This window comes from Lathamus discolor, chromosome 19, assembly GCF_037157495.1.
Source record: "Lathamus discolor isolate bLatDis1 chromosome 19, bLatDis1.hap1, whole genome shotgun sequence".
Taxonomy (NCBI): Eukaryota; Metazoa; Chordata; class Aves; order Psittaciformes; family Psittacidae; genus Lathamus; species Lathamus discolor.
In genome coordinates, this window is record NC_088902.1 from 586996 (window position 1) to 613428 (window position 26433).

Here is a 26433-nt window from a genome sequence, read left to right on the forward strand (position 1 = left end):
AGAGCAGCACTGCCCATACCGGGACAGCAGGCACCGGGTTGGGTCTGTGTACAGGTCCATCCAGCCCCTGGTTACATGTGCAACGGGCAGGGTAGGTGCCCTTTTACAACACACCGTAACAAACCTCTTCAGTAGAGCGAGAAGATAAAGGTGGCCTTAATACCTGCTCAGCTCAGTACCACCTCCAGTGTACAGCCTCTGGAAGGTAACGCCATTATTCACCTCATTTGCCTTGCTCTAACGGGATGGAAAACTCTATAGTTTTAAAGATAAAGCGGGTGTGTGAAATGGCTCAGCACAAGCTCAGGCAAAAGTAATGCAGAGACATTGTACTGAGCCAGAGAAAACCTGCACATCTCCCTCCCCACCCCTGCCGAAAGAGAAACTGAATGGCAACAAGTCAGCTACAACCAAGGATAAAAAGGCATCAGCTGAATGTCTGGACATGGCCACGCAGGAAAAGCTACGCACGACAGTTCTGGGATTGCACATACAGAGATTGAGATTTTATTCATACATTTATTATTTACACAAGCTACCTCTAATAATTGCAAGAGACTGACCTTGACTCTCCTAGGTTTAAATAAGGTTACGGACCAGCACACACGGTTGGACAGGGTTAATGCTGTTAGTGGCACTGGTGGCACCAAGGCAGTGGGATGCTGAAGGGTTCATCCTGCGCGTGTGGCTCCGGGTGGCTGCGCTGGGAGCAACTCCTGAGTGTCTGGACAGAACCACACCGTTAATGCCACCACAGACCAGAATAATGCCCACACGTGCAGGTAAGTAAAAAAAGTCTTTATATATATACATAAAAAAGCATTAATTCTGTTTATTGCACAAAGGAAGATTTAAACTAAACTAATACTGCAGGGTTATGTATCCCTTTCCTTTGTTCAAGCTGTTCACCAGGCAGACTATCAGTTGTCATTTTGCTGTATCCTAGCCAATAAATTCCAGCCACAAGGTGCAGTAATTCCACATCCCTCCCCTACTTCGGATGCAGTGTGTCAGCCTTCCTGGGAAACAAAGGCATTGCGTGCCCATTCTCTGCAACTGGAAGGAACAGGAAGCCCAGGGAGAACTTGCCAACTCACTATTTCCTCATGTCATAAACAAGGTGCATGTTCTATTTCAGCCTCCACCCTGTAAGTAGGTTACATTAAGATCAATCTTGCCCCAAAAACGCGTAAGGGGCAAGGAGATTATTTGCAGAAGCAGCCCCCCCTGCCCATACCCTTGTTGCAAAGGATCCCTCCCCCCCTTTTTTATTCAATACAGCCAAATTCAGGATCCCGGAGTGCAATGGTCAGATGAACAGACACAGCCACTGAAGAATGAATGAATGACCTGTTTCCCCTCGAGTATGCTCTCACCAAGCATGTGACTTGAAATAAAAAGCTGAAGAAGCCCTCTTTAAAACTATGGCTGTCACAGCACAAATTAAAACTGCTTTTCCAAACCCCAAATGTCATTAAAAGGAATTGGCATTTCCCCCATGGACAGTCAGTTGTAACGACTTGGTTTCGGTATTCCACTGTGTTACCTCTGAGCAGCCTTCCCTTCCACTGGAAGACTGGAAAAGGCTGCTCAGGTTTCTAAAGACATTCAAATAACTCTTACGAAGCAGAAGTACCAGAAAGACAGAGCTTGTTTGCAGAAGGAAGAGGTGAAGGGTACAGAAAGTATAAATAGCTTATAACCTGGGGCATCTGCACTGCACTGGAACAGTAGGTAAACCCCTTGGTAAAACATGGAAGCTTTGCTCCTGTCAATGTAAACATGTTGAGTGTTTCAAGAAGCTCCTCCAGAGGTGCGCTCTTAGCTTCTGAACACTTCCCAGCCTAGAGCCTCTGCTTTCTCCTTCCTCTCCAACCACGCTGTAATTGGTGCCAATCGGGAAGTGACTGGGATGTAGTTATGTGTGGACCAAAGGCCACCCAGGACCAGCAGTTAATGGGAAAAGTCTTTACTTTCCCAAGTAAAGACTGTTGTGATCAACTCCTGGCAACACAGATGCTACCTGAAGCACAAGAGATGTTTCTTTGATTGGTGTTTGTGTGGGATTGGCAAAAATCCCTTTTAGTTCAAGGGCATGGATCTTCTACCTTAGTTGCACATTTCCATAGTAAAAGCTGCAGTGGGATAACTGGCATCAGTGGGGTGTGCTGGGGGAGGTATCTCAGGCTGCTATTAGAGATGGAACATCCCCGAGGGCTCACCTCTTCTGGTTGCTATTACCTGTCCCACTCGTGTTAGCCACAAAGAGCTACACCTCAAGAAGGCCTCTGCAGAGCCAGGGCTTCTGAATTCTCACACAAAGATCTTCTGTGCCTCCTTTTCAAGTCGAGTCATCCAACCCTTTATTTGGGTGCTCAGAGCTTGACTTGCAGAGCCTGTCCATGATCCCCTGCAGCATAGGTTGAACAATGCCCAAGAGAGGGCGCTGGGAGGAGTCTCCGTCCCAGCAGGCTTCCATCAGCTGCCAGCATTCCTCATCAAACACCGGGAGCCGTTCCGGGCGAACTCCTGGAAAATGGAGAGGGTCCTGGTTACCATCAGTACAGCTCAAATCAGAGAAAACACTGCCTGATGCTCGCTGCTCTAGTGCGGGCTGAAGTGACCTAAGTGGACTCTCTGGGGTCTAATGCTCTTGATAAAGGCTTACTCTTCGCAATGGTGCTGACACCCTTGGGAGCATTGCTGGGTTTGCTCAGATCATGCACACTTCCAGAGGACGGCCAACACATCGATTCTCCTAAAATTCCAGACTGGTTTGGGTTGAAAGGACTTTAAAGCTCCTCCAGCTCCAACCCCTGCCCCGGGCAGGGACCCCTTCCACTGGAGCAGCTTGCTCCAAGCCCCTGTGTCCAACCTGGCCTTGAGCACTGCCAGGGATGGGGCAGCCACAGCTTCTCTGGGCACCCTGTGCCAGCGCCTCAGCACCCTCACAGGGAAGAGCTTCTGCCTAAGAGCTCATCTCAGCCTCCTCTCAGGCAGGTTAAAGCCATTTTCACTGGAGCTTCCTCTTTGCAACTCTTTGGGAGCAAACTCAGGTCCCCCCAATCATAGTGGTGGCCATGGGAGCCAGTTCAACAGGAGAACAAGCACTGAGTGCAGCCTCCTGACCAAATAAATACAAGACTCACTCATCTGAGTTAAATCTTTTTCACATGAGAAAGGGAGAGTTTATATGGACAGGAACTAAGGAGACAAAGAAGTGAAACATTCCAACACCACGAGGCAAGCACAAAGGATTAAGCTACCATAAAACATACACCGCACCTACACAAGCATGAGAGTAAGTTCATATTTTGGGGAGCAACTCTGTGTTTTACTCGACATTCAGCTTCCTCAGCATGCTGCACACTACAATGTACAGATCACCACAGCCTCCAGAAACTGCAGGGGATTAAACATTCCTTAGGGGATCATGCCTGGCTGGTTCTGGGGCCTGATTTACTTCCAAGGTGTTGTACTATTCACATGGTTCAAGCAGTGTGCTGGCAGAGTTCTACAACACTATGGCAAAGAGGTGGTTAACTGAAAGCCTGTTTTATCCCTGCTGGTTTTAGTTAGACTTTGAGAGTATCTCCAAGTTTAACTCTTTAGACTGCCAGTAAAGCAACAGAACTTGTATTTCTACCTTTTGGTTACAAGGGCTAAGAATGGATTTCCTCCTCTCCTCCAATTATACTCAAGCATCAAAGTATCAACCAAGACAGTTCAAATAAGCCATTTATACCTCTTCTAACGTTGTTCCAAAGGTGATCTTTGCTTGCACATCTCTCAAAAGCCTCTGGTAACTTCACATGTCCCGAGCAGATGTACCAGAACAGAATGCCAAACGCATAAACATCCACTGAGTTATCGTACTTCCCTGTGACAAAACCACATGTGATCAGCAGGACAAACAGCACCTTCATCACTGCAAACCCAGCAGCCTGAGAGCAAATGTCAGTGTTCCACTGCCTCAGCTTAAAGCCACAACTTCAATGCCTGAAGGCAAGGCTTGTGTGAAGCCAAGGAACCCAGCAGGAGTCATTGCCAAAGGTGGAGGGATAAGAGTTAACACCTTCTGGTTCTCAGAGGATTCATGCACTTAACCTGGACCAGCAGTTCCCAGGCTGAGGCTCACAGACCACTGCAGGTGCTTGGACCTCAACACCAACATCTGTAAGGCTCAGTTCTGCTGCTGCTGGGGGTCTGTCAGAGCCAACATCAGCCTCAACACAGAAGCCGGGCAATTTCACCCACTGAATTAGAACACACTGAGCACACTAAGAGCCAATGCTCACCTCTGTAAGGCCAAGTCTAAGCTGCTAGGCATGAGTATTTCACTGTTAAGAACTACCTGAATGGTACTGTCTAAATCAAATTGAAGCAACACTATTTGTGTAATTGCAATCTTGTCCAAGCAGAGACAGCATCTCAGACCAAAAGGATTCTGTCTGGACCTCGGCGCTACCCTAAGATGCTTGCTCAGGGGAAATGTTTAGAGAGTGCTTGCCAGAAGCACAACTCACAGTGAATTTGAACACACTCCACATGTTAGTAACAGCCTGGAAATCCCTTCCAGGGGACCCTTTCTGCAGTATTTGCTTATGAAAGCCAATTATTTCCAGCTTCCTAATAACTAAGAATTTAACTTTCCAATTGCCAAGAGGATTAATGACTTCAGCAAAGCTTATGAATCCCACAGTTCTCTTTCAAGTAAGCAAAAATTTAAGACTGACTTAAAATACAGGAAAAAATAGGGAGCATGCATTGTAAGCAGGTTTGCTTCTGGGGGTTGGGCTTGGTTTGGGGTTTGGTTTATTATTAAGCAAGTTGGGATCCTAATTCAAAGCAATGGCCTTCAAAACTCAAGGCGGAGCAGGACAGCAGCGGATTCATTCAATGAGCGTACCTGTAAAGAGCTCAGGAGCCATATGAATGGGTGTGCCTACAATACTGCCAGACATCATGGCTTCTGGTTTGCAGAACCCCAAGTCAGTGATTTTGGCTCGATTCTTTTTGTCAAGCTGTAGAAGAATTCATACACAGGCAGCTGATCACCACACTTCTCAGGTTCAGGATTGCTTTTCAACTGTTTAACACTGAGGGGCTGGGCATCTGTCCCTAAGTCAGCTTCTCTGATTCCTTGGCTGCTCTTGAACATTTACCTAGCTCAGCTCAGTAACAAGACATGCCTTCACTTGTCTTCTCCATAGAGGGTGTGGTTGGGATTTAATAGAACCAGGAACTGGAAGTCCTACTTGTAGCTCAAGCTCTGCACCTTCAAGAGAAGTCGCTCTACTGCTCCCTTTCCCCTAGACTTTCTGCCTGAGAAATGAGCTAGGGAACCCTCACTGCAAGGCAAGTTGTGGCTGAGACCACAAGTTAAAAGATCCTGTATGAAGAAAGCTATTATTTCATTTCCATTATGGCTTCTCTCTCCCACTAAAAGGGCCTTGTAAGACAGGATTAGCCAAATACAAAAAAGTTTTCCTTACCAAGACATTTTTGAGTTTGATATCCCGGTGCACAAGTCCCTGACTGTGAAGATAACGGATTCCTTCCACTACATCCAAGGCAATCTGTAATCGTGTTTCTAATTCTAGCCCAGCCTGAAGAACAAACACAGATTTCATTCCTACAAATGTGCTAAAAAAACCACTGAAAACTAAGCAATTCTACCTCTGGTTTACAGATTAACAGGTATTTAGATGTGGACTGTTTTAGTGTAGGGATATAACACATATATACACATATACACAGAGACTGTGGTTACCTTTAGTCCTGTATAGAGGTCTCTGTGCAACCGTTCCATTATCAGGAGGACAGCAATGCTGGAGCCTCCTCCATAGCCATAGTCAATCACAGAGCCATGGAGATGCACAAGCCTCTCGTGTGTCTGCAGAGACCTAGAGGAAGTTCAGCACAGACTTGGTCAATATTTTATACCTTCCTCCCCAGGCCAAGCCTCACTTTGTGAAAGACAAATGCCCAGTAGCTGCAGCTTTAGCACAACAGTACAATACACTTACACCATGCAGTAACAGCTCACAGCACCCCACAGCTCTGAGGACCATAACGATATACATCTGCCCAATCCAATAAAACACAAGAAAGCCCATTAAGGGTTATAGCAGCAAAGAAACACTGCAGGATTTCAGCTGTCTGCACTGCAGTACCTGCCTGCAGCTCTTGACTGAAAACAAGCTGGTTTCTGCAGTACAGACCCATCACTTTCCTTTGTGAATTCAGACAGGACAAAGGCAGATTGAATCATCCCTCCCTTCCCAACACCAAAAATCAGGTGAGAAGAACCATTTGCTATCATACTCGACTCTAATTTACTTTGCATTTGAACAGCACACATACCAGAGAAACAGATTAAGGCAGCAAGGAGCATGCCTGCCTCCCATGCTGTGTCTGGTGCATTTCTGCAGTGGCACTGGCAAGCTGTCCTGCCTCTGCTAGAAGGGGCAGCTTCATGAGGTCAAGTCACTGGTTGCAGCATAGAATTATAACAAGGTTGTGCCTATGCAAATAGCATTTGTTTGCAGCAGTGAAGGAAATCCATGTGCAATGAGACAAGTGCTCATGATACACACCTCATATAGTGAAACTCGAGTGCAAGGTCATTCCAGTGCTTCTCATCCGGAGGAACAACAGACTTGAGTGCACATGGGAAATGCCCTCCCCAGCTGTCACACAGATAGACCACACCATACTGTCCTCGGCCCAGCTCACGGCCCAGCTTTGGTTTGCCTGGAAGGCACAACATCCATTTAGTCAGACTTCAAACCATGTTTATTGCTTCCTGTCGACCATCAGGCTGGCAGCCCAGAGCCTGGCACAGGCCAGCAGCTGCACCATTCAACCATGTGTCAGATGGAGGCTCACAGAAGCACTTGGGTGGGAGCAAAACAGCTCTCCCACTCCATTACACCCACTGGCTGCTTCAGGAGGGAGCAGGAGATAATCCAGAGAACATCAAGCACAACACTCACCGTGTAACAGCACATCCTGAAGGGACCTGCTCTCCAGCGAGAGCCGTGCCAGCCGAGGAGCGTGGTCCTTCCGCACCTTCAGCCACAGGTCTTCTGTTCTCTCCAGCCTGCCAGAATGGCCGTCTTCTAACTGCAAGAGATAGCCCACATACACTGCAATCCCACCTGCTTTGAAGCCTCCTGTAAAGAGGTCAATGGTCCTTGTACAACTGAGTAAAGATCCTACTTAAAAGCATGCCTAAAAGCAGGACCTTGTATTAGGGCACTTGCATCAGCTCTGCCACCTCTGCCTACAGAACAGCATTAACTGCATGAGCTGCAATTTTAGCTCTCTCTGCAATTAAAAACCCTCTTTCCAGATGTGGCAGGGTAGAAACCAAGGCCTCCTCAACAGCTCCACGCACTCACCTGACGCAGAGAAGCTGCAAAAGCTTCATGGGAACTGTTTAGCCTGGTCCGGAACTGGCTGCAAATGCTCTTGGCTAACTTGGATGCACTGAGGCTCTCAATAGCATCCTGAGCAACTTTCCTCTTCCAGTCACTGGTGATGGCAGGAGGGCTGACCCATGTAATCCGCTGGATTATCTACTCAAACAGGAGAGAGAATTAAGGCACTAGCACAAAAACCCCACAAAGGGTCAGTCCACTTAACTCACCCTGCTTAGATACCTGTGATAATGCAGTCATCTGCACATGGAATTGCAATCAACTACTAACAATTTAGAGCTAACATGCTGTTGTTGTACATGCACACACTAAGAGATCCAATTCTTCCTCAGTATCTGCTCAGTTCATTTCTACATGCCGACCATCCTTTCATGTCTGGCCAAGAACACACTTGGCTGGACAACCACCACTTGGAAAAGCACAGTTGTGGTGCAGCTTCTCAGCCTAGAACAGGCACAGCATGAGCAATAACCCAGAGAACTGTTCCCAAACTGATGAAAGCATCAGGGAAGCAGCTTCTTGGGGGACAGATGCTGTTAAGCTGTGGAAATCCTTGCTGTGGGCATACACCACATCCCTGAAATTGCTGGCCGATGAAGATGCCCTGCTCCACCCCTTATTAGAAGCCACAGAAATCCAGCTCTGCACAGCCAGGCTGGATCCTTCCCCCAGGCTGAAGGAGGAATCAGGAGGTTTGGTACCACTCCATCTGCACTGCACCTATTTGGGGAAAAAAAGTCATTTCCTCCCATCCATACAAGGAATCCCAAGGGGAGAAAGCAATAAAGGTCATCAACAGCTCGGAGGAAGAATTGCAGAAAGGTGAATACTTTAACAGACAAGAATTTAAAGCAAAGACCTGAGGAAATCTAGGCTTCTCTGGAGGGAGAAGGGTGAAGTGACACTGCAAACCAAGCCAAGCATCCACAAGAAACCCCCAAAACCCCAAAACAAATAGCAAGTTCAAAATGCTGACCATCAGAACAGAAAGGAAACATGAAAGGGATACTTCCTTCGCATCAAGTATTAGTATCCCCAGGAGAAAACTGTACACACAGCTGTAATGGGGAAGCAACAGCTTTCCAATGCATGGGCCCAGAGCCAAAATTTAGAGGGCAGCTGCTTCAAAAGCATTTCACTGCACAGTGACAGGTACCAGAAATCAATGCCAAAGATGCCCATACCTGTTTGATCTGTTCCCACAACATCCTGGTTACTGTTGAGCCAGAGTGGAAGGTGACTTCAACATGATAGGCTGCATTTAGGATCTGGAAAGCAGGAGAAAGATGGAAGTATGGGAACTGGGCAAGCTTTAATCACTATAAAATGTGCTAGACCCTCCAAAAATCAGATGGGATACTCCATGATTCACTTGGTTTAATTAATTTCCTGTATTAAGCTCATAGGTGTTTCTATCTGGATCCTATATATAGATATTGGAAAGGTAAGTACTGGACCTTTACGTGAGTGTTCTCCAGTTTCAGAACCTCCCTGGGTGCCACCAGACCCACCCAGAGCTCTGTTCCTCTCATTTCAGTGAGCATTTCTCCTCCCACCCCTGCTGGATCAGGATACAGACAATTACTAAGGATACTCTAGAGAGCCATTTAAGCCACCAGACCTGTTTGAGATAATTGCTTGTGATGTGTACAGAAACATCCTTGGACTTCTCCCAGCTTCTTGCAGGATGTACTGAAACCTCCCAGGACTCCTCCAGGCTCTTCAGGCACCTCTCCAGAGTCCCTACAAAGCTCTCTCGCAGGTAGTCCACGGAACTGATCAACTTGTTGGCAACTGCTTGGTTTAACCGAGAAATAATCAGCTCCTGGATTTGCTTAATACAACACTTGATGTCCTTGGAACTCACAGGCTCCCCGTTCTCAGGAATGATGATATCTGCATCAAAGAAAAGAAAGAGGCATCTTCTGTATTCAACACAGCATCGGTGCACTAAGGGCTGAGAGCTGCTTGGAGTGGTTTGTAGAGCTCCAGCACAGCCCCAGCTGGTGTTTGAATTCACAGGATCCTCACCACCAGCACTCTGTAGCTACTACAGGTTTGCAGTGATAAGTCAACTATCACCTCAAAAAGCACAGGGCAGAAGCACACAGCTGTATTTCTATCTAAAGAAGTACAGGCCAGGAGATGCTTCCAGGCCATCCATAAGCACTGCTGGATGTTGAATGTTCTGAAGGAAGTGACAGAACAACCACCCTGGTTCCAGGATGCCTTTTTCCTGCTCCCTGGAAAGGTTCATTAGCACCTTGGTATTTTTAAACAAACACTGAGCAATCACTGCTCCCACACTGAGAACTACTATGTTACTACCAGGAGACGAAGACCTTGTCTCTGGAGTTTGGCCAACACCAGTCTAGTGTACTTAACACAAACCCAGTGATCGGCAGATGGCATTAGCTCCTTCAAATAACACCTTCCTTCTTTTAGGGTACTACTGCAAATACGGGTATCCAACAAGATGCTACACTCTAAGTAATGCCTGCTGTGCAAATAAATACATACACATATTTACTGCTGGTGTTTTATCTTGTGCTGTCCCTAAACATACTCCTAGATGTAAAGAAACCTGAACTTAGGTACTACAGTGCTCCAGCTCTGGGAAGAGTGGGACAGACAGAACACAGGAATTACCTGTTTTGCTAATGGAGCAATAGCAGCCCTACACAGGTAGAATTAACACACTACTGTTAGTGTATACCAGCTCGTTGGGGTACTTTATGGCATGCAGATAGGCTATACTGCAATTAAAACAAGCTCTTTATGAGGACTACAGTTTTGTGGGGGCACTACAAAGCAACAATTTCAAGGAACAGGAAAGATCTCATCCAGTTCCCACCTACAGAAGCAAAACCATCAGATCCTAACCTGCAGTATTAAACAGATACTGGTTTATGTTATACGCTCCATCCCTGGCAGTGTTCAAGGCCAGGCTGTACAGAGCCTTGGGCGACATCACCTAGTGTGAAATGTCCCTGCCTATGGCAGAGGACTGGAACTGGATGATCTTAAGGTCCTTTCCAACCCAAACCACTCCGTGATTCTATGAAACCTCTACTTAAAAGCAGAGGAGAAAAAAAGAGTTGTGAAATATCCAACCTACAACTTTTCACTGTGATGTTTATGACAGATCCCATATCCCTGCAGACAAACTCTGGGCAGCCTCTCACCCTCCGCAGTTTACACATCCTTGTGTGTGCTTCCAGCTCCTGTGCTCCTGGAAGTTGTGCTACAAGAAGATGTAGTGAGAATCCTTCCATTTGCCAAACCCACACACTAAATGCCAAGCAGAGGCCTCAGGAGCAGAGTATGCTTTGTAGATTTGGGGGGAGGGGTTAAAAGGAGAACTTTACCTACCCAGAAGGATTTTATTTTAGGAGGTTTTCAACCCAAAAGTCTTATGCAAGCCTCTCAAAGGAATCACACAAAGTACAACTCAAACCTTTGCTGCTGCATCTCAAAGAGCTTTTTTTTCTTAGGACAGATTTATTCCCAAGTCTCAGCACACCCCCTGAGGCAGAGTAGGGAGAGTTCTTTTCTTCTTCAGCAGAATAAGGAATGAAAGCAGCAAAGTCACATACCCTGAGAACTGTGCAGCAAGCTCCGGGGGAAGAGGTCCAATTTGTAGGAAACCAAGACTGCGTTGAGGGGCAGCACAAGATAAAACACCTGCAGTAAAGTATTTCTTTGCACATGAGGCTCAGGCCTCATTTAATGACAGTGCTTTTTACTCATGAGATACTATAGGTAAGTTCTCTGTGTTTTACTTCTGAGTTTTCTTGCAAAGCCACTTGCCTAGGCTGTCATTAACCTTCCCTTAGCAGACAGCAAGGGAAGCCACTCTTCTTCAAAGCCCCCAACCTTCCCATTACTCTCCCAGCAGTAGTTACCTTTGAATTCCATATTAGCAGCATCCTCCAAGAGCTCCTCCTTCATATTGCTGAGAGTCTCTACGATCATGTCCTTCATCTCCTCTTGCTTGCGGTTGGCGATGTTCATCAGTGACTCGAAGAGCTCATTCTCCTTCTTGCGGGTGTACTCCAGCCTCTTGGGGGTGATCTGCAGGTCCCGCTGCATGTCAAAGGCCTGGTTGATGAAGATGTTGAGGCAGCGGCAGTGCACCTCGTTTAAACTGGTGGCTGCTTCCACCAGGTGCTTCTGAAGGACCTGCCTGGAAAAGGTGCTCAGGAGCCGGAGCTTCTCGAGCTGCTCCACCAGCATGCTTTGAGCATCAGCGTCAGCACCAGGCACCCCGCAGCTGCAGTGGTTGCTACTCAGGTACTCCAAGTCCATCAGTTGGCAGTAAAGGGAGGACTTTTCCTGCTCAGTTTTTTTGGGAGAGATCAGGTCAGCCCCCACCTCGGGCACTTTGAAGAAGAAAATGGGCAAAGAGAATTTCTCTTTGATTTGGCGCAGTTCGTTCTCATCTGATGAGGAAAGTTCTGCCTCGCTGATGGCAAAGACGACCACAGGCAAGACCTGGTTCACGTACTCCCCCAGGGTGGCTTCAGCAGACTGGAATCCACGACATGGTGCTACCACAACGTCCACTTCCTAGCAAGGGAGGAAGTGAGAAAGACAGGGTTTTGTACAGAGCATTTTGAAAACGGATATATCAAAAAATACACCATAATTCCTTCACAAAGAGCAAAAGGAGAAACGTTTAAACCCTTTCAAGCAGTTACGGAGTCTCGCATACAACGTCATGCTCTTGTACTAAATTATTAGTGTTAGTGTACTAAGTTATTAGTTATTACTCTGATGTTGAACTAAGCCTTTGAGTTCTAGCTTCATTCAGATCAAAACTTAGAACAAGATTCCCAAAGTGCTCCGTGTCATTCCTTAGCCTACAGCTGCCCCATTTTGCAACCTCTCCCACTGATGTTTACCAAAGCTGCAGCTCTTTGAGGAGATACCCACACCATCAGTTTTCAGTGCAGCTTCCAACAGTAGAAAGCACCACACCAGCCACTGCTGCCAAGACAAAGGCAGCACAACAACCGATTCCAAAGAGTAGGCAGCCAAAGGACAGACGGGGGGAACAGATGGTTGTAACTAAGCTTTAGTTCTGACTTTCTTCAGATCCAAATGAAAACCAAGAGATGGATTTTATTTACTAACTTTCTTACTGCACATAGTTTCACTGCTTTGGTCATGCTCTTGTGGATATGGCATCTTAGTAACCCTACTAAAAGGGGCCAGTTTTGAACCTGCTTCCTTCCCTTCCCAAGGGAGGAGATGAGACTCACTTCTGGATGTGCAAGAAGTGTTAGAATTGCATGTATAACCCCAGTAAAACAGAACTGAGCCTGGTCTGGGTTGGAGGGACCTTAAAGCTTATCCAGCTCCAACCTCTGCCACAGGCGGGGACCCCTTCCACTGGAGCAGCTTGCTCCAAGCCCCTGTGTCCAACCTGGCCTTGAGCACTGCCAGGGATGGGGCAGCCACAGCTTCTCTGGGCACCCTGTGCCAGCGCCTCAGCACCCTCACAGGGAAGAGCTTCTGCCTAAGAGCTCATCTCAGTCTCCCCTCAGGCAGGTTAAAGCCATTCCCCTTGGCCTGTCCCTGCAAGGCCCTTGTCCAAAGCCCCTCTCCAGGTTTCCTGTAGGCCCCCTAAGGAAATAAAGTGTCAAAGGCTTTGAACTGAAGCCAAAATCTCTGCCCTGTAACAGGGGTGATAACTGACCACTCTTCAATCAAGTTTTCTCCTCCAGAAGAATGGGGAGACTTGATGAAGATGTGAACAAAATGGGGAGACTTGACCCCATTTCCCACTTGCTCTCAGAGCCAGCAGGGAATTCTTATGGCCACGGGCCTCCGCAGTGCTGAACTCAAACCTGTGTGATGCACGGGAGGCTGGAGCGGGATGCGGAGTGCTGCAATGTTCACCAGAAGGGCTGACTCACCCCAGGCACTGTAAACACAGGAGGAAGCCAGTGCTGTCTCTAGGAGACAGGGAGGGAACCAACACACCAGCAGCTGGGTCTCCTCCTTCCACAGAAGCCACTCAGCCTTCTCCAGAGAGCATCAGTAACATTCCTTGCTCCCCCTCTTTTAAATGGCCTACAGAATTTAAGCACAAGCCATGCAGCTTCATACTATTAGGGATCAAGTCTTTCTCTATGGGAATATCTCTGACTCACACTGGATTCCTGGAATTTTTAAGGTGGTTCTCATTAGGTCACACCGCTAGAAACACATTTGGAACACTTCTGACAGAGCCGGAAGCATGAAATTGCTCTTAAGTAACTTCACTCCTCTCTTAACTAAAAGGCCCTTTTTGAAACATGAAAGCCTCCCACTTAGCAACCCGGACATCAGGAATGCAAAGATCAGTCAGAGCTCTTCCACTTGTGATGCAGAGGTGCCTGTCAACATCAGTACAAAAGGGTCTAAAGAATACCATGCAGACACCATGTACTCATCCACGGATTCAGAGCTGGGATACCAGGATGACCGCTGCATCCCGTCATCCTAGACTAAAAATTAATGATCAAGTAGGTCTTGACCTCCAGTAAGACAAGTGGAGTCTCCCTGAATGCACTCAGGAACCACTCAAGTGCTGTCTTCCTCAGTCAGCATCAGTTAGAAAGCATTTATCTGCTGCATCCCAAGAGGACCTGCTCCTGTTTTGCCAGGCTGGGGGCAGTTCAATCACTGCTCTGTGAGCTGAGGTGCTGAGATGCTAAACCCAATTTAGTCCCATTTTTACCCAAACTCCTCCCAACCAGATCAGGATGGAAGGCCCAGCTCAGGCTTTTGCTAAACCAATTTGAATACTCTGCCTTCTAAGAATAGTCTGTGAATCACTCAAGTCTGACAGTTACTGCATTTATGACATATGGGAGCTAATTCCACTGCCTCCCTATTAATCTGTGGTGTATATTTACCCTCAGATCCTACTTGGGATTTTTGTGTTTGTTTTTATACACACTCCTCCCCAGTTGGTCTGAAATCTTCCCGTTTTATTCTGCTTCCATGAGGATCCAAAGCTGAAGTTCAGGAGCTCTCATCTAGAGAGACTCAAAGAAAGCTGAACACCTCTGGTCCCCAGCAAACACTGCTGATCAGGAGATCAGGGCACATTCTGCCAGGTTTTCCAAACCTAAAAGATTCTATGTACATTAAAATAACCACCCAATAGGTACTTAACCACATCCTTTGCTGCTTGTAGCAACTCCTGATTCATACAACGTGAATCACAGCTGCAGGACCTGAAGAGATGACTACTTCAATTCTCCTGTCAGAGCTCACAGAACTATCTTGTCTTTCTTCAGTCACCTTCCAGCTTTGCCAGAGCAGCTGAAAATGCTTCTTTCCCTACAAATCCTCGCTAAAACTCTTCAGACTGAGACCCAGAGTCCCATAAGACACAAAGCAAGACAAAGGCACGAAGCAGCAGCTTTCAGCCCCGAGACCCTCCTCCCATTCAGCTGCACCATCCAGAGGAAAACCAATCCTTCAGAGAAGTCCCTGTCAGCTTCCAGGCACGACTGATAAGAACTAGGAAAAGAGCCAACTGTTGACTCCCAGTATAAATCCAACAATCTGTCCATTTAGCTGGATTACTCCCCATGACCTACATGCATTCCTGTGCAGTGATCCCCAAGGAGCAGAGCAGCTTTGCCAACGTTTTTTCCTTCACTGAGATTTTAAGTTTAAAAATAACCAAGTTCACCAACCTATTAGCACAAAGTGGTGTTCCCACAGCAGCCAAGCCATGCTAATGGGACTTTTTGGCTCTCTCTTCACCCTCTTTTCTGTGAAACAAGTTTGGAATAAGACATCCTCTGAGGAAGCACGATCCCACCCTGGATATCAGACTCAGGGTGCTCCACTGGCAGTTCAGTACTCAGAAGTGGTGTATTCTGCACTTGCATTGAATTATCTCCAAGTGACAGAAAGCAGTTTAGTTAATATTTGGATACTGTTAACTTCTAATAACTCAGCCATTCTTTCCTTGGAGCAATGGCTAACCAGCTTTAGCACACAAGTATGTGCACCAAGGAGCCTGCGTCAGCATTAGGTGCCTGCACAGGCCAGTAGCGTGTCATGCAGGTGCTCCAGCCAGCCTGAGCAGTGCAGTCTCTTGGTAAAATGCTCTCAGGCATGAAGAGCTTCACAGCATTCCCCAGGTCCAGAAGCCACAGAGAGCTCCTCTAAGGGCAGCTCATTGGTAGGTCAGTGCCCTCACTATGGGGAACAAGTATGATTTCAAACAGAGAGCCATAAATGAAATGTTCATCTCCTGCAAGTCCACACTACAGACCCACAAATGTTCCTTCCTATATTAGTAAGGTGCTTGAGTAGCTAGAACGTAAGGGTTTCATGAAACACAGTACACCTACCAGCACAGTGCTGCTGGGAGAAAGCCAAACAGATCCAGTGTCTGAAGGGGGCTACAAAGACACTGGGGAGGGACTCTTCATCAGGCACTGCAGTGACAGGACAAGGGGTGATGGGCTCAAACTGAAACAGGGGAAGTTCAGGTTAGATATAAGGCAGAAGCTCTTCCCTGTGAGGGTGCTGAGGCACTGGCACAGGGTGCCCAGAGAAGCTGTGGCTGCCCCATCCCTGGCAGTGCTCAAGACCAGGTTGGACAGAGCCTTGGGTGACATGGTCTGGTGTGCGGTGTCCCTGCCGTGGTAGGGGTTTGGAACTGGATAATCTTTAGGCCCTTTCCAACAATAACAATAGTTATGATTCTATGAACAAGAGGTTCTAGGTAATGTGGTGGGCTAAAACTGGTTGATTTCTTCCCCCTCTGCCCAAAAGGCGCTCAGCTCCTCAAAATTCTTTGGTCCCTTAACCTCTGTACTTAATATCAGGTTAGCAGCAAGCATGCAACTGTTACTGGGCTCCTGGTTCTGTTTCACAAGTTAAGAAGTTCCTTTGGAGCAGTTCTGCAGACATGACATTTTGGATAGCATCCAAAGACCCTCATCCATTATTGCTCCAGATCCATATTCCACTTGGTACAGGAATAGTGCCCATGAGCAGCAGACATTCACTTTAAGAACTGTCATCTTGGGGTGTGTGGGCAGAGCTGGAGAACTCACATTAGCTGGAAGGGTGGAAAAACCCACATGCCTCTCAACAGGAGCTGAGACTCCTGTGATCTAGCAGGAGGTTATCCCTAACCCTGTTACCTGCTAAAATGCACGATGTTCTCCCATCAGCTTTAAAACTGTGTTCATCCTTTAGCCCCTTGAATTCACAGAAGGAGTCCTTCGCCTCCATGTGAAGCTAGCTGTGATTGACCCTCCCTTCTTCTATTGGAAGAGCTTTTCATTTCACCAACCCTTTTCAAATCCAGCCGAGTAGCTGTTTTCATCTAAGTGGCCTAAATATAACCAAAGGCAGACAGAGGCATCTTTGTCACTCACATGAGAAATCTGAAAGAGGGTTGTAAACTGCCCAAATAAATGTAAAGCTAAATCCTCTTCTCTCATAGCAAGGCAGAAGGTCCAGAACAGGCATTTACTTTGCAGCACCAGGAACTGGGCTGGCGCTCTCTGCGGAAGCACTGGATGCCTCACACTGTTTATACAAACATGGCTCTTCTGTCCTCTCTCTGTGGATACTGGAAGTCACAAAAGCACCACAACAGAGCATTGATGTGGCTGATCTCATTAGGATAGGCTTAAATGTAGCTACAGACTGGCTTTGTCAACCATATTTCAAACTGATGCATGCTGGGTCTTCATTTGCTGCCTATTTCCCATTACATGTCCAGAAAAAACTTACCTTGCTATTTTATAGTTCAACTCTGACATTCAGGCTCTCATTCACGTGAGAAGAGATCCTATTCACGCAATTTCTATTTAAGAATTCTCTATTCCAGATATTGCCCTTTTTTGCCAAGCACAACACTCCACAAGGATTCTACTGCAATAGCAAAGGCTCAGAGTAAGATACGAAATGCAATGGGAGCTTATGGAAGCTATAAAAAGCTATGAAATACAGCCCCCACCTTTAAAGCTCTTTGCTGAACACCGAACTGCAACATTCAGAACAGGAACGTGTTACACAGACAAGTCAAAGGAAAGGCACAAAGCAAGATGCAATGTCAGAACAGCTCTGAGACCAGACTCCCACCTTCTAGTTCTTAACATCCTCAGCTTCCATTGGCACCACAGGGATGTAAAGAGCCATCCTCTCAAAGGAAGTCAGGTCATTTTATCAGATGTTGGATTAAGAAGCTTTTTTCTTGCATGACAGCTTGTAGCTACTATCAGACAGCAAAGCTAACTCTGAATGACCTGGAAACTGGAGTAAAACTTCAGAAGACACAGTTCCATGTGAGTAAAGCTTGGCTTCCAAGATGGATGCAAACATTACAGAGGAATGCTAATGCTCAGAGTTGACATGGAAACACAGCACACAAACAGATGGTGATGTCCAGTTAAAATCCTAACACCAGACTTCCAGCTCCCCTATTAAAATGAATTCCTGTGTTGAAGAGTTTTCACCATTTGCTTTATTATGGCCTATAACTGTTATATCTGAAGTTCATTATGACAATGGTACATGGACACCAAGTTACCTTTAGCAGTGAGGAGGGCAGCATGACCTCCAATTCCGCTATCCGGTGAGCAGGATCTTCACTGTTCCCGTGGATCTCTAGGTCCTCCTCTGGTATGGTGTCCCAGTGCCCACGGTGGGCTGCCATCATCTGGACCAGTTCATACTGCCCAGGCAGCGCCAGGCTAATCCGGGTTTGTGTCCCATGGGTGAAGCGGATCCGGCGCCTCTTGCAGTTCTCCTCGTTGGTGATTTTGGTGGTGGGGAGCAGCTTCTCCCCCAGCAGGATGTTGAGTAACTGGCATTTGGCATTGCAGTTCTGGCCAAGGATCAGCAGGCAAGGGTGCCAGCTCACGGTCCGCTGGAGCTGCTCTTCTTCATGGCAAGGGAAGGCGATGAAACTCTGCCCTAGAATTGAGGACAGGCTGCATTAGGACACGTTGGCTGAACAAGAAGTCTATCTCCAAGCCAAATGCTCACACATTGCTGTCCCACAGCCTAAGAAACCCACATAGCACCAAAACTTTGCTTATGTCCCTGAAACAAAAGTCAGCAACTCAGCATGTCTACCGGCCCAACACAAAGATCCACAGCAGGCCGAGTCTCACAAAGCCATCAAGACAACTTGCCACCTATTCCAGGCGGAATAGGTTCTCCCCACCTATTCCACCCAAAAGCATTTACACAGAGCTCTCTTCAGCAGGTTAATGGTAGGCTCTAAGAGTCAAGAGGCAACTGTTGTCAAGGCTGAAACAAGCAAAGGACTAATTTTGCCTTGGGCTGGAACACTGTTTTGCCTTGCTTCAGAGTTCAAGGAGGCCCAATGGATCACCAAGGCTAATTCTTGCCCAGTTTTGATGCCTTGGCTGCACAGAACGTTCCTATTGCATACCAGAAATAAACTCAACTATGAAGAGGTGACAGTTCCACCCACACACTTCAAAATGCCAAATACTTTGCATTGACCAAATCCCACGAGTATTACTGCACAAGCTGGTTGACCAAAGGCTAAGATCATTGATATTAAAGCAGCAAAAGCTCCTTTCTAGCCTCAGGGGAAGATCCTTGCTAAACTGCTTTTCTCCAGGAGGCAGATGACAAGACCCAGTTTGCTGAGGTGTGGCAGCAGAACCAACAGCCTCTGTCAGCAAGCACAGTCCCAGCTTGTGCTTTCACCAGGGTAAAGATGAGCCCAAGTCAAACACACTTTGCCAGCAGCCAGAAGGTTCCTAGTGCAGCTTGAACACAAGGGAGCTTTGCTCCCTTGAGCGCACCAACAGTACATTCCTCTCCTAACCTACACAGCTGAAATAGGCACAGTTTGTCAGATATTCTTATGGATTTTGAGAAGATTTAAGCTGTAAATGGAAACAACGCCTGTATCTTCTTCAGAGCAGCAGGACTCACCTTACCCATCCTCCATCTGCAGCACCACTTGTACCATCCCACTAACCAGGCCCTTTGAATTCTTAGCCCATAGTGGCACAACTCCTTGCATTTGCCTTACCACACTAATTCAGTCTCAGCCCTGAATTTAGCTCCTGTACTCTTTTACAAGTCCTAAATACAGCTTTTCCCACGCTCAGCCATCGAAGCTGAAGTCTAAGCAGCTTTGTGTTACCTTATGCATAGCAACAGAATAATTCTGGTAGTACAAAAAAAACGGGATACAAACAAATTCCCCATCTGCTACACTTGAGCACAATCCCTGGAGCACAGAGCAGCCAGTGTTCCACCACAGGCAGAGAGCTGGCCCGTGTTCCCAGGGCTGAAGGCAGATGGAACCCAAGAACAAAATGGCAAATGGTGACAGCAGTCCCCAAAAGAGCTGCCAAATCTCACAGCTAGAGCCCAGTACGATTGCCCTGATATCAGGCAAAGCAACAGGATGCCAGTTTAAAGAGACACAAATACAACAGAGCAGAGAAGCAGCAGCAGGGATTCTGTAGGGAAAGGGTCCTGTTTCACCAGGGCTATTAAAATTCTTTTAGTGAATCATGTTCTGGCATCCAAAATTGTTTCAGCATCTCGAGGCCCAAGATGGATCCTTCCATCCCATACAACACTAAGGGAAACCTTTTCTCTGTGTCTCAGCAAACCCCTCTCCGGACCTCTGCCCCACACAGCCACAGATGCTGGACCCATAAACTGACAGCTTGGAAAACGGTTATGGGAGACGTCACTTGAAGTGGGACTGCTCAGAACCATAAGACCCAGAGCTATAGCAGAGTGGCCACATGAAGTGAAGGGCAGAATCTGGATAGCAGCTCAGAAAGAGAAAATTCAGTAAAAAGCCACAAATGGGACACTGAAGCCTTCATCTACAAGATAAAGAATTTCTTTGATCTGGTTCCATCTATTGAAGCTTCAACTGGAATTCAAGCTTGCTTTTCAGCTGTACACGCATCAAACCACCTCTGTTCAGGCTTTGGAGAAGAAAAGAAGAGGCTGGTTGCACCCTCTCCTTGTTCTGGGTGGCCTCTGCATTTGCAGGTACTTACTGTCAGTAGAAAATGAAATACAGCAGGTCAGCTCAGTTACTGAAGCACAGGATGGATACAGAAATCCAACATCTTTCACTTTACATCTTTTCATGCACACAACCTCCCTGTGATCGGTCGACAAGTTTACTACAAGTGGTTATCAGTAACAAAGCCATTACACTTGTCACAGTGAAACATTCCGAGTGCAAACCTGGAACCAGCACCAGAAGCCAGATTCAGTTGTCTCATAGATCACAGAATGGCTTGGGTTAGGAAGGACCTTAAGATCATCCAGTTCCAACCCCCTGCATGGGCAGGGACACCTCGCCCTAGACCATGTCACCCAAGGCTTTGAACACTGGAACAATGGAGCATTCACCACTTCACAACTAATCCAGTGCACCACCAAGGCACCCAAATCATGGCAGTGGTTTAATGCTGCACAAATCCATCCCTGGGCATCTTACAGCAACCTCAAGCTCTCAAACCCAAAGCAAGGGCATGGTGATGGAGCTGTTGCTCACATTCTGCACTGCAGAAAGTGTATCACTATCTCTGCACATCTGAATAAGACACAAGGTGAAAACCCTCACAAAGGGTAATGCCACCACTCGGAACAGAAAGAATTCAAGCACGGAGGAATATGAGCCCCCCGTTTACCTAACAAAAACCAGATTAGATCTTGCTTCTTGAAGAAATGCAGGGATACTCCCATATCTATGGGAATAGCTCCTGTTCGTGACAGAAGTTTTGCCAAAGGTCTTAGCTGGTGGTACATATTGTGTCGATGTACTGTACCACTGGGAGACATGTGATAAAGACATCAAAACAAATGGCTGCAGGGGAAGTCCTCAACTGCATGCATCCTGTTAAGCCTCTTTTGATGAAAGGAGGCCTGTCCATAAACAAGGACGTCTCTCACCATGACTCATTTCATAATTCACTCAAACACTTGACAGATGAATCCTAGGCTGAGTTTATGGAATTTTAGGTTGAGAAGCCATAAGCATTTACTCACTCCCTCTTCAAGGCAGGCCAGCTACACTCCTGGTCTCACTTGTCTTCCTGTTCTGTCTTCAATAGTAGACACACACAACAGTGCTTAACTAAGGCTGGACCTTCATACCTATAGCAAATACTGCTGTCTTTCACAGGAATCTTTCCATTCCTGATGGTTGCCAGAAAGCCAATTGTATCCTGGGCTGCATCAAAAGGAACGTGACCAGCAGGTCAAAGTAGGTGATCCTGCCCTCGTGAGTCCCCACTTGCAGCACTGGGTGCAGTTCTGGTGTCCCCCACATAACAAGGACACGGAGCTATTGGAGCAAGTCCAGAGGAGGCCAAGAGGATGATCAGGGGACTGGAGCACCTCCTGTATGGAGACAGGCTGAGAACATTGGGGCTGTTCAGCCTGGATAAGAGAAGCTGCGTGGAGACCTCATAGCAGCCTTCCAGTGTCTGAAGGGGGCTTACAAGGATGCTGGAGAGGGACTCTTCATCAGGGACTGAAGCAATAGGACAAGGGGTGATGGGTTCAAACTGAAACAGGGGAAGTTCAGGTTGGAGATAAGGAAGAAGCTCTTCCCTGTGAGGGTGGAGAGGCACTGGCCCAGAGAACTGATAAATGTCCCATCCCTGGCAGTGTTCAAGGCCACGCTGGACAGAGCCCTGGGCAACACGATCTAGCACTGAGGTGCCCCTGCCCATGGCAGGGGGTTGGAACTGGATATTAAGGTCCTTTCTAACCCAAACCATTCTATGATTCACGGCATACTTTGACCACTACAAGACTTATTATTAATGCACTCAGTTCTATAAATCAAGCTTTGGCTCCACCACACACCTATCAGCACAGTGGTGTGAATTCCTGCTCAATACCCCAAAATACACAGCTGCTACACCATTGGTAGCCCGTATGGGCTGCAGAACCCAGCTTCACCTTCTGCTTAACTTGAAGCTTGCTAGTGAGTGCCTCCTCCCATCTGTTTGAGGACTTCTTTCACAGGTACCCTCCCAGCCACCCCTCCACACATTATCTAGTCTTAAACCCCATCTTCTCATGTTGACACATCTCACAGCACAATAGCAGCCCCAACCTTTTGAGCATCATAGTGATACAGGCAGAGTAGTCACATTTTAACCAGGATATAGACCCTCTGTCAATACAGCAGCAGCATGAGAACTCTTCTAACCCTTCTGGTTAATACATTCACCCCCTATGAAAGGCATTTATGTACAGAGTCATTAGGCTACCAAGCCCATGGCTTTCCACACACACTCATTAAGATAACACCAGAGCTCCTGGCCAGAACTCTGGAGATGCTGTGCTCTGAGTACAAGAGGCTTACTTGTTAAACAAGTAAACTCAGCTTACTTGTGACACAAGGCAACAGAAACACCCCAAATCTCAGGCTCCTCAGTCAAGAGTTCAAATTATTTCAAGCACAGAATGAAGCAAACTACTGTTAATAGAAAGGGTTGTGCTGGTTTGGGTTTCTTCTTAGTATCTTTACGTATTTGAGTAAAATCTGCAACTGAGTCCCTAAGAATATGGTTTTACAGGAAGTTAGTACACAACGCACAGGAATAAAGAGCTGTCAGAGCTGCACAGGCTCAAGCTGCAGATTGTCAGGGTACCTCAACACATCATTCTTCAAAGCCTACTCATGACAAAGCAGACCTGGAGAACAGACAACATTTCCTTGAATGCTTCAGATACACAGACAGTGCAAGCAACTCTCCCTCCCTCCCCTCACAAACAGTAGCTGGAAGGCAGTTCTTTTTTCCCCTTGAATTTACTATGAGGAGTAACTCCCGGTGCCGGGGCCACAGAGGAGGCATTTGGCCAATGACAATCCTTTATGGACAAACATTGCCCATCATGCTCCTAAGCAGAGGAGGGTGGGATATAAAAGCAAGCAGATATTTGCTTCTTCAAGTACCCAACCCTGGCTGCCCCAGCTTACCTGAAAGGTCAGTGGCTACCACACAGCTTAGCAGATACTCGGGCCTGATTTTAGACACAGTAACTCGGGCTGTGCTTTAGGTTGCTCAAGTTGACTCCGGGAGCAGTTCTATCCTGGTACAGCAGCTTACAGGTGTCTCAAGAGCAAACCCCTTCACATTTGGTTTGTTTCCAAGCCATCCGAATTTACTCTCCCAGTTTGTTTTTGCATTTCCAAGCCCAGCAATAAGTGTCCTGCCCATTTACCTTCCTGCTCTTTGTGTGGCACAAAACATTCACAGACTAATTCCCACTGCAGCTCTGCAGGATTATTTGGTCACAATTCCTCTCCCTTTGACACCACCTTTAGGGCAGATTTGAGGCAAAAGTGGTTCTGTCAGTGAGAATTGTGCTCCTTAAATGCCCTGAGAGTTCAAATGATCTCCCCATGTCAGAGAGGGGAAAGGAACATTATCCCCAGCCATGAAGTGCCAGAGAAATGTCCAACACAACTAAAACTTTATGGAGACAAGAAATACCAAGGCTCTGGGCTATGCATCTTCCCACGTCTTACCCAAATCCATCATCAATGAATTCTCATCCTCACCGCTTCACAGTTATTGTGCAGCCTCCCTATTCCCCCAAGAGCTGCTCTCCATCCTCTCCTTTCCTCTTCCCACACTCCCCTCAAGACAACTTCCTGCTTTCCAGCGGCTTCATTGGCTTGCGTGTGCCCTGCCTGGACCACGTCACCACTTCACCAGCTTCAAACCTACCGAGTTGAGGTCTTTTACAAGAAGGGTCAACGTCAGCCAACCTCTGCCGCCTGAAACCCCGAACCAAGAGGCCACACTGTTATTAGTTTGCATGAACAAGCTCTGAAGCAGTCAGAGCCTTTCCTTGGGGCCCCGGCATTTAAGGGCCAGTTGGCAACAGTCTGAGCAGGAGAAGTCAAACTGGGTCAAGGCAGGTGTTTAAAGAGAAAAGGTTCTAAGTGCTCTGTATTAGAAACACCAGGTTTGGTGATATCTGTGTCCCGCGTCAGGAATGCTGCATCCCCACCTACAGAGCTCTATGAGCAAACCTGCAAAGATGCTGTTTGACCCGCACTGTTTTACAGGAAGCCGCCGAGCAGAAGAGCAACTCCAGGGATGTGCTGCCATTCAAACAGCCTTGAGACCCACAGAAAATGAGGGAAAGCAACTAGTTCCTGCTGCCCGGCCATCAGAGAGATGTAAACAGAGATAGCACGCTTGTACGTTCCCTTCTGTTCTGACAGTTCCCATGCATGTGCTTGACTTTGGCTGGCCACCAAGTGCCCCCCAGGCTGCTCTATCACTGCCCTCCTCAGCAGGGGACAGAGAGGAGAATAGAAGATGGAAAAGAAAGCCCTCGTGGATCAAGATAAAGGCAGTTTAATAAAGCAAAAGCAAAGGCCCCATGGAGAAGCAAAGGCAAACAACAGATTTATTCTCTGCTCCGCATCAGCAGGCGATGTCCAGCCACTTCCCATGACGCACAGGTAGCAGTGGCTCCGGAAGACAACCGCCATAACAAACACCCCCTGCTCCTCCTTTCTCTCAGCCTGTGTTGCCAGGCCATGGGCACTTTGGGACAGTCCTGGCTATATCCCCTCCCACCGCTCAGCACCAGCCCAGCCCCGGGTGGGTTATCAACACCGTTCTAGCTCAATGCACACAGCACTGTGGGGCTGCTAGGGGTTAAATTCACCCCATCTCAGCCAGACCCGGCACAGTGGGCCAGCCCTGCCTTTACACAGGGTGACAGAAGAGCTCAGCCACGCTTCAGATGAAGGGTAAGCCAGGAACGGACAAGCACCGTGGGCAAACAGCCAAGAGAGGTGACGCAGGAGCCGTTCGGAAACGAATAAAGACCTTTATAAGCGTCTAATGTCACAGTAAACTTCTCACAAGAGTCTTCCGTACAGAGTCGTGCACACGGCAGGGCAGCCTGCAACTGCGACAGACGAGGATGAAGGTGATGAACGAAGCCCAGCACCATCCCTGCTGTTATCCACGACAAACGCACTGCCACGCACACCAGCCCCACGAGCTGCACTTCCTACCCCCCCCCCCCCCCCAGCTCCCGGACCCCATAGGGCTCAAGATGATGAGCAGAAGGGCCCCCCAAAGCCCCTCACACCCCCAGGACAGCTCTCCATAAGCACCCCCACCCCATCGAGCCCCATTCCAGACCCAGCAGCTCCCCAGAGCCCACCCCCAGCCTCCCCAACCCTCTCAACACCCCCCGGCTCACCCCACGGCACCGCGGTTACCGCTGCAGCCGCCTCCATTCCCCGCACAGGCCTCCCCGCCCGCCCCGGGCCCGGCCGCTCCCGTCCCCCTCTCACCGTCCTGCGGGGCCCCGTCCCCGGCGGGGAGGCCGTCGCCAAGCGCCGCCGAGGCGAAGGGGTGCCCCTGGGAGTACTTGACGTCGCGGAAGAACTTCTTGGTCTCGCGGAGGTTGTGCTGCAGCCGCGCCAGGTGCCGGTTGTAGTGGCCGAAGGAGCGACACAGGTCCCGGATCACCCCGCCGGGACCCCGCCACAGAGGGGCCCCTTCACCCTCCATGTCCTCCGGGTCCGTTCCGCTATACCCTCCCCACCGCGGGGGACACTCGGCCCCTGCCAGCCTGCCGCTCCCGGACGCTCCGCCCGCCCCACGGGAACGGCGAGGCCGCGGCGGCCGGGCCTCCCTCGCTTCCCCCCACCCACCCCTCCCACCTCCCCGGTCCCCGCCGCCGCCTCCCTGCGCAGGGGCAGCGCCTCGGCAAACCGCGCCGCGCGGAACCTTTATCGGAGCGCCGCGGGGCAAAGGGGGAGGAGGCCGGGCGGACCCCGGCCTGCGGGGCACGCCGGGAGATGTAGTTCGGGGCTCAAGGAGCCTGCGCGCCGCGCGGGGCACGCCGGGAGTTGTAGTCCTGCGGCGCTCCCCGGGGGCAGGGCTCCCCTCGGCGCGCTCCGGGGGCGCAGGAAAGGTTTCATCGCTAATTACAGCTCGAA

The 26433-nt window shown here is 48.3% G+C and overlaps 1 protein-coding gene across 1 annotated transcript; it reads right to left on the reverse strand.

Annotated features, from left to right (window-relative positions):
- Positions 1-476: 476 nt before the first annotated feature.
- Positions 477-26123, reverse strand: DSTYK (dual serine/threonine and tyrosine protein kinase). Its single transcript, XM_065698274.1, has 13 exons — positions 25783-26123; positions 18007-18392; positions 11351-12014; positions 9067-9341; positions 8630-8713; positions 7407-7583; positions 6999-7128; positions 6600-6756; positions 5774-5906; positions 5496-5609; positions 4910-5024; positions 3746-3880; positions 477-2529 (listed from the first exon to the last, which is right to left on the reverse strand). The coding sequence occupies exons 1-13, from the start codon at positions 26000-26002 to the stop codon at positions 2342-2344; spliced, it is 2778 nt and encodes a 925-aa protein (XP_065554346.1). The 5' UTR covers positions 26003-26123; the 3' UTR covers positions 477-2341.
- Between the last annotated feature and the right edge of the window lie 310 nt (positions 26124-26433).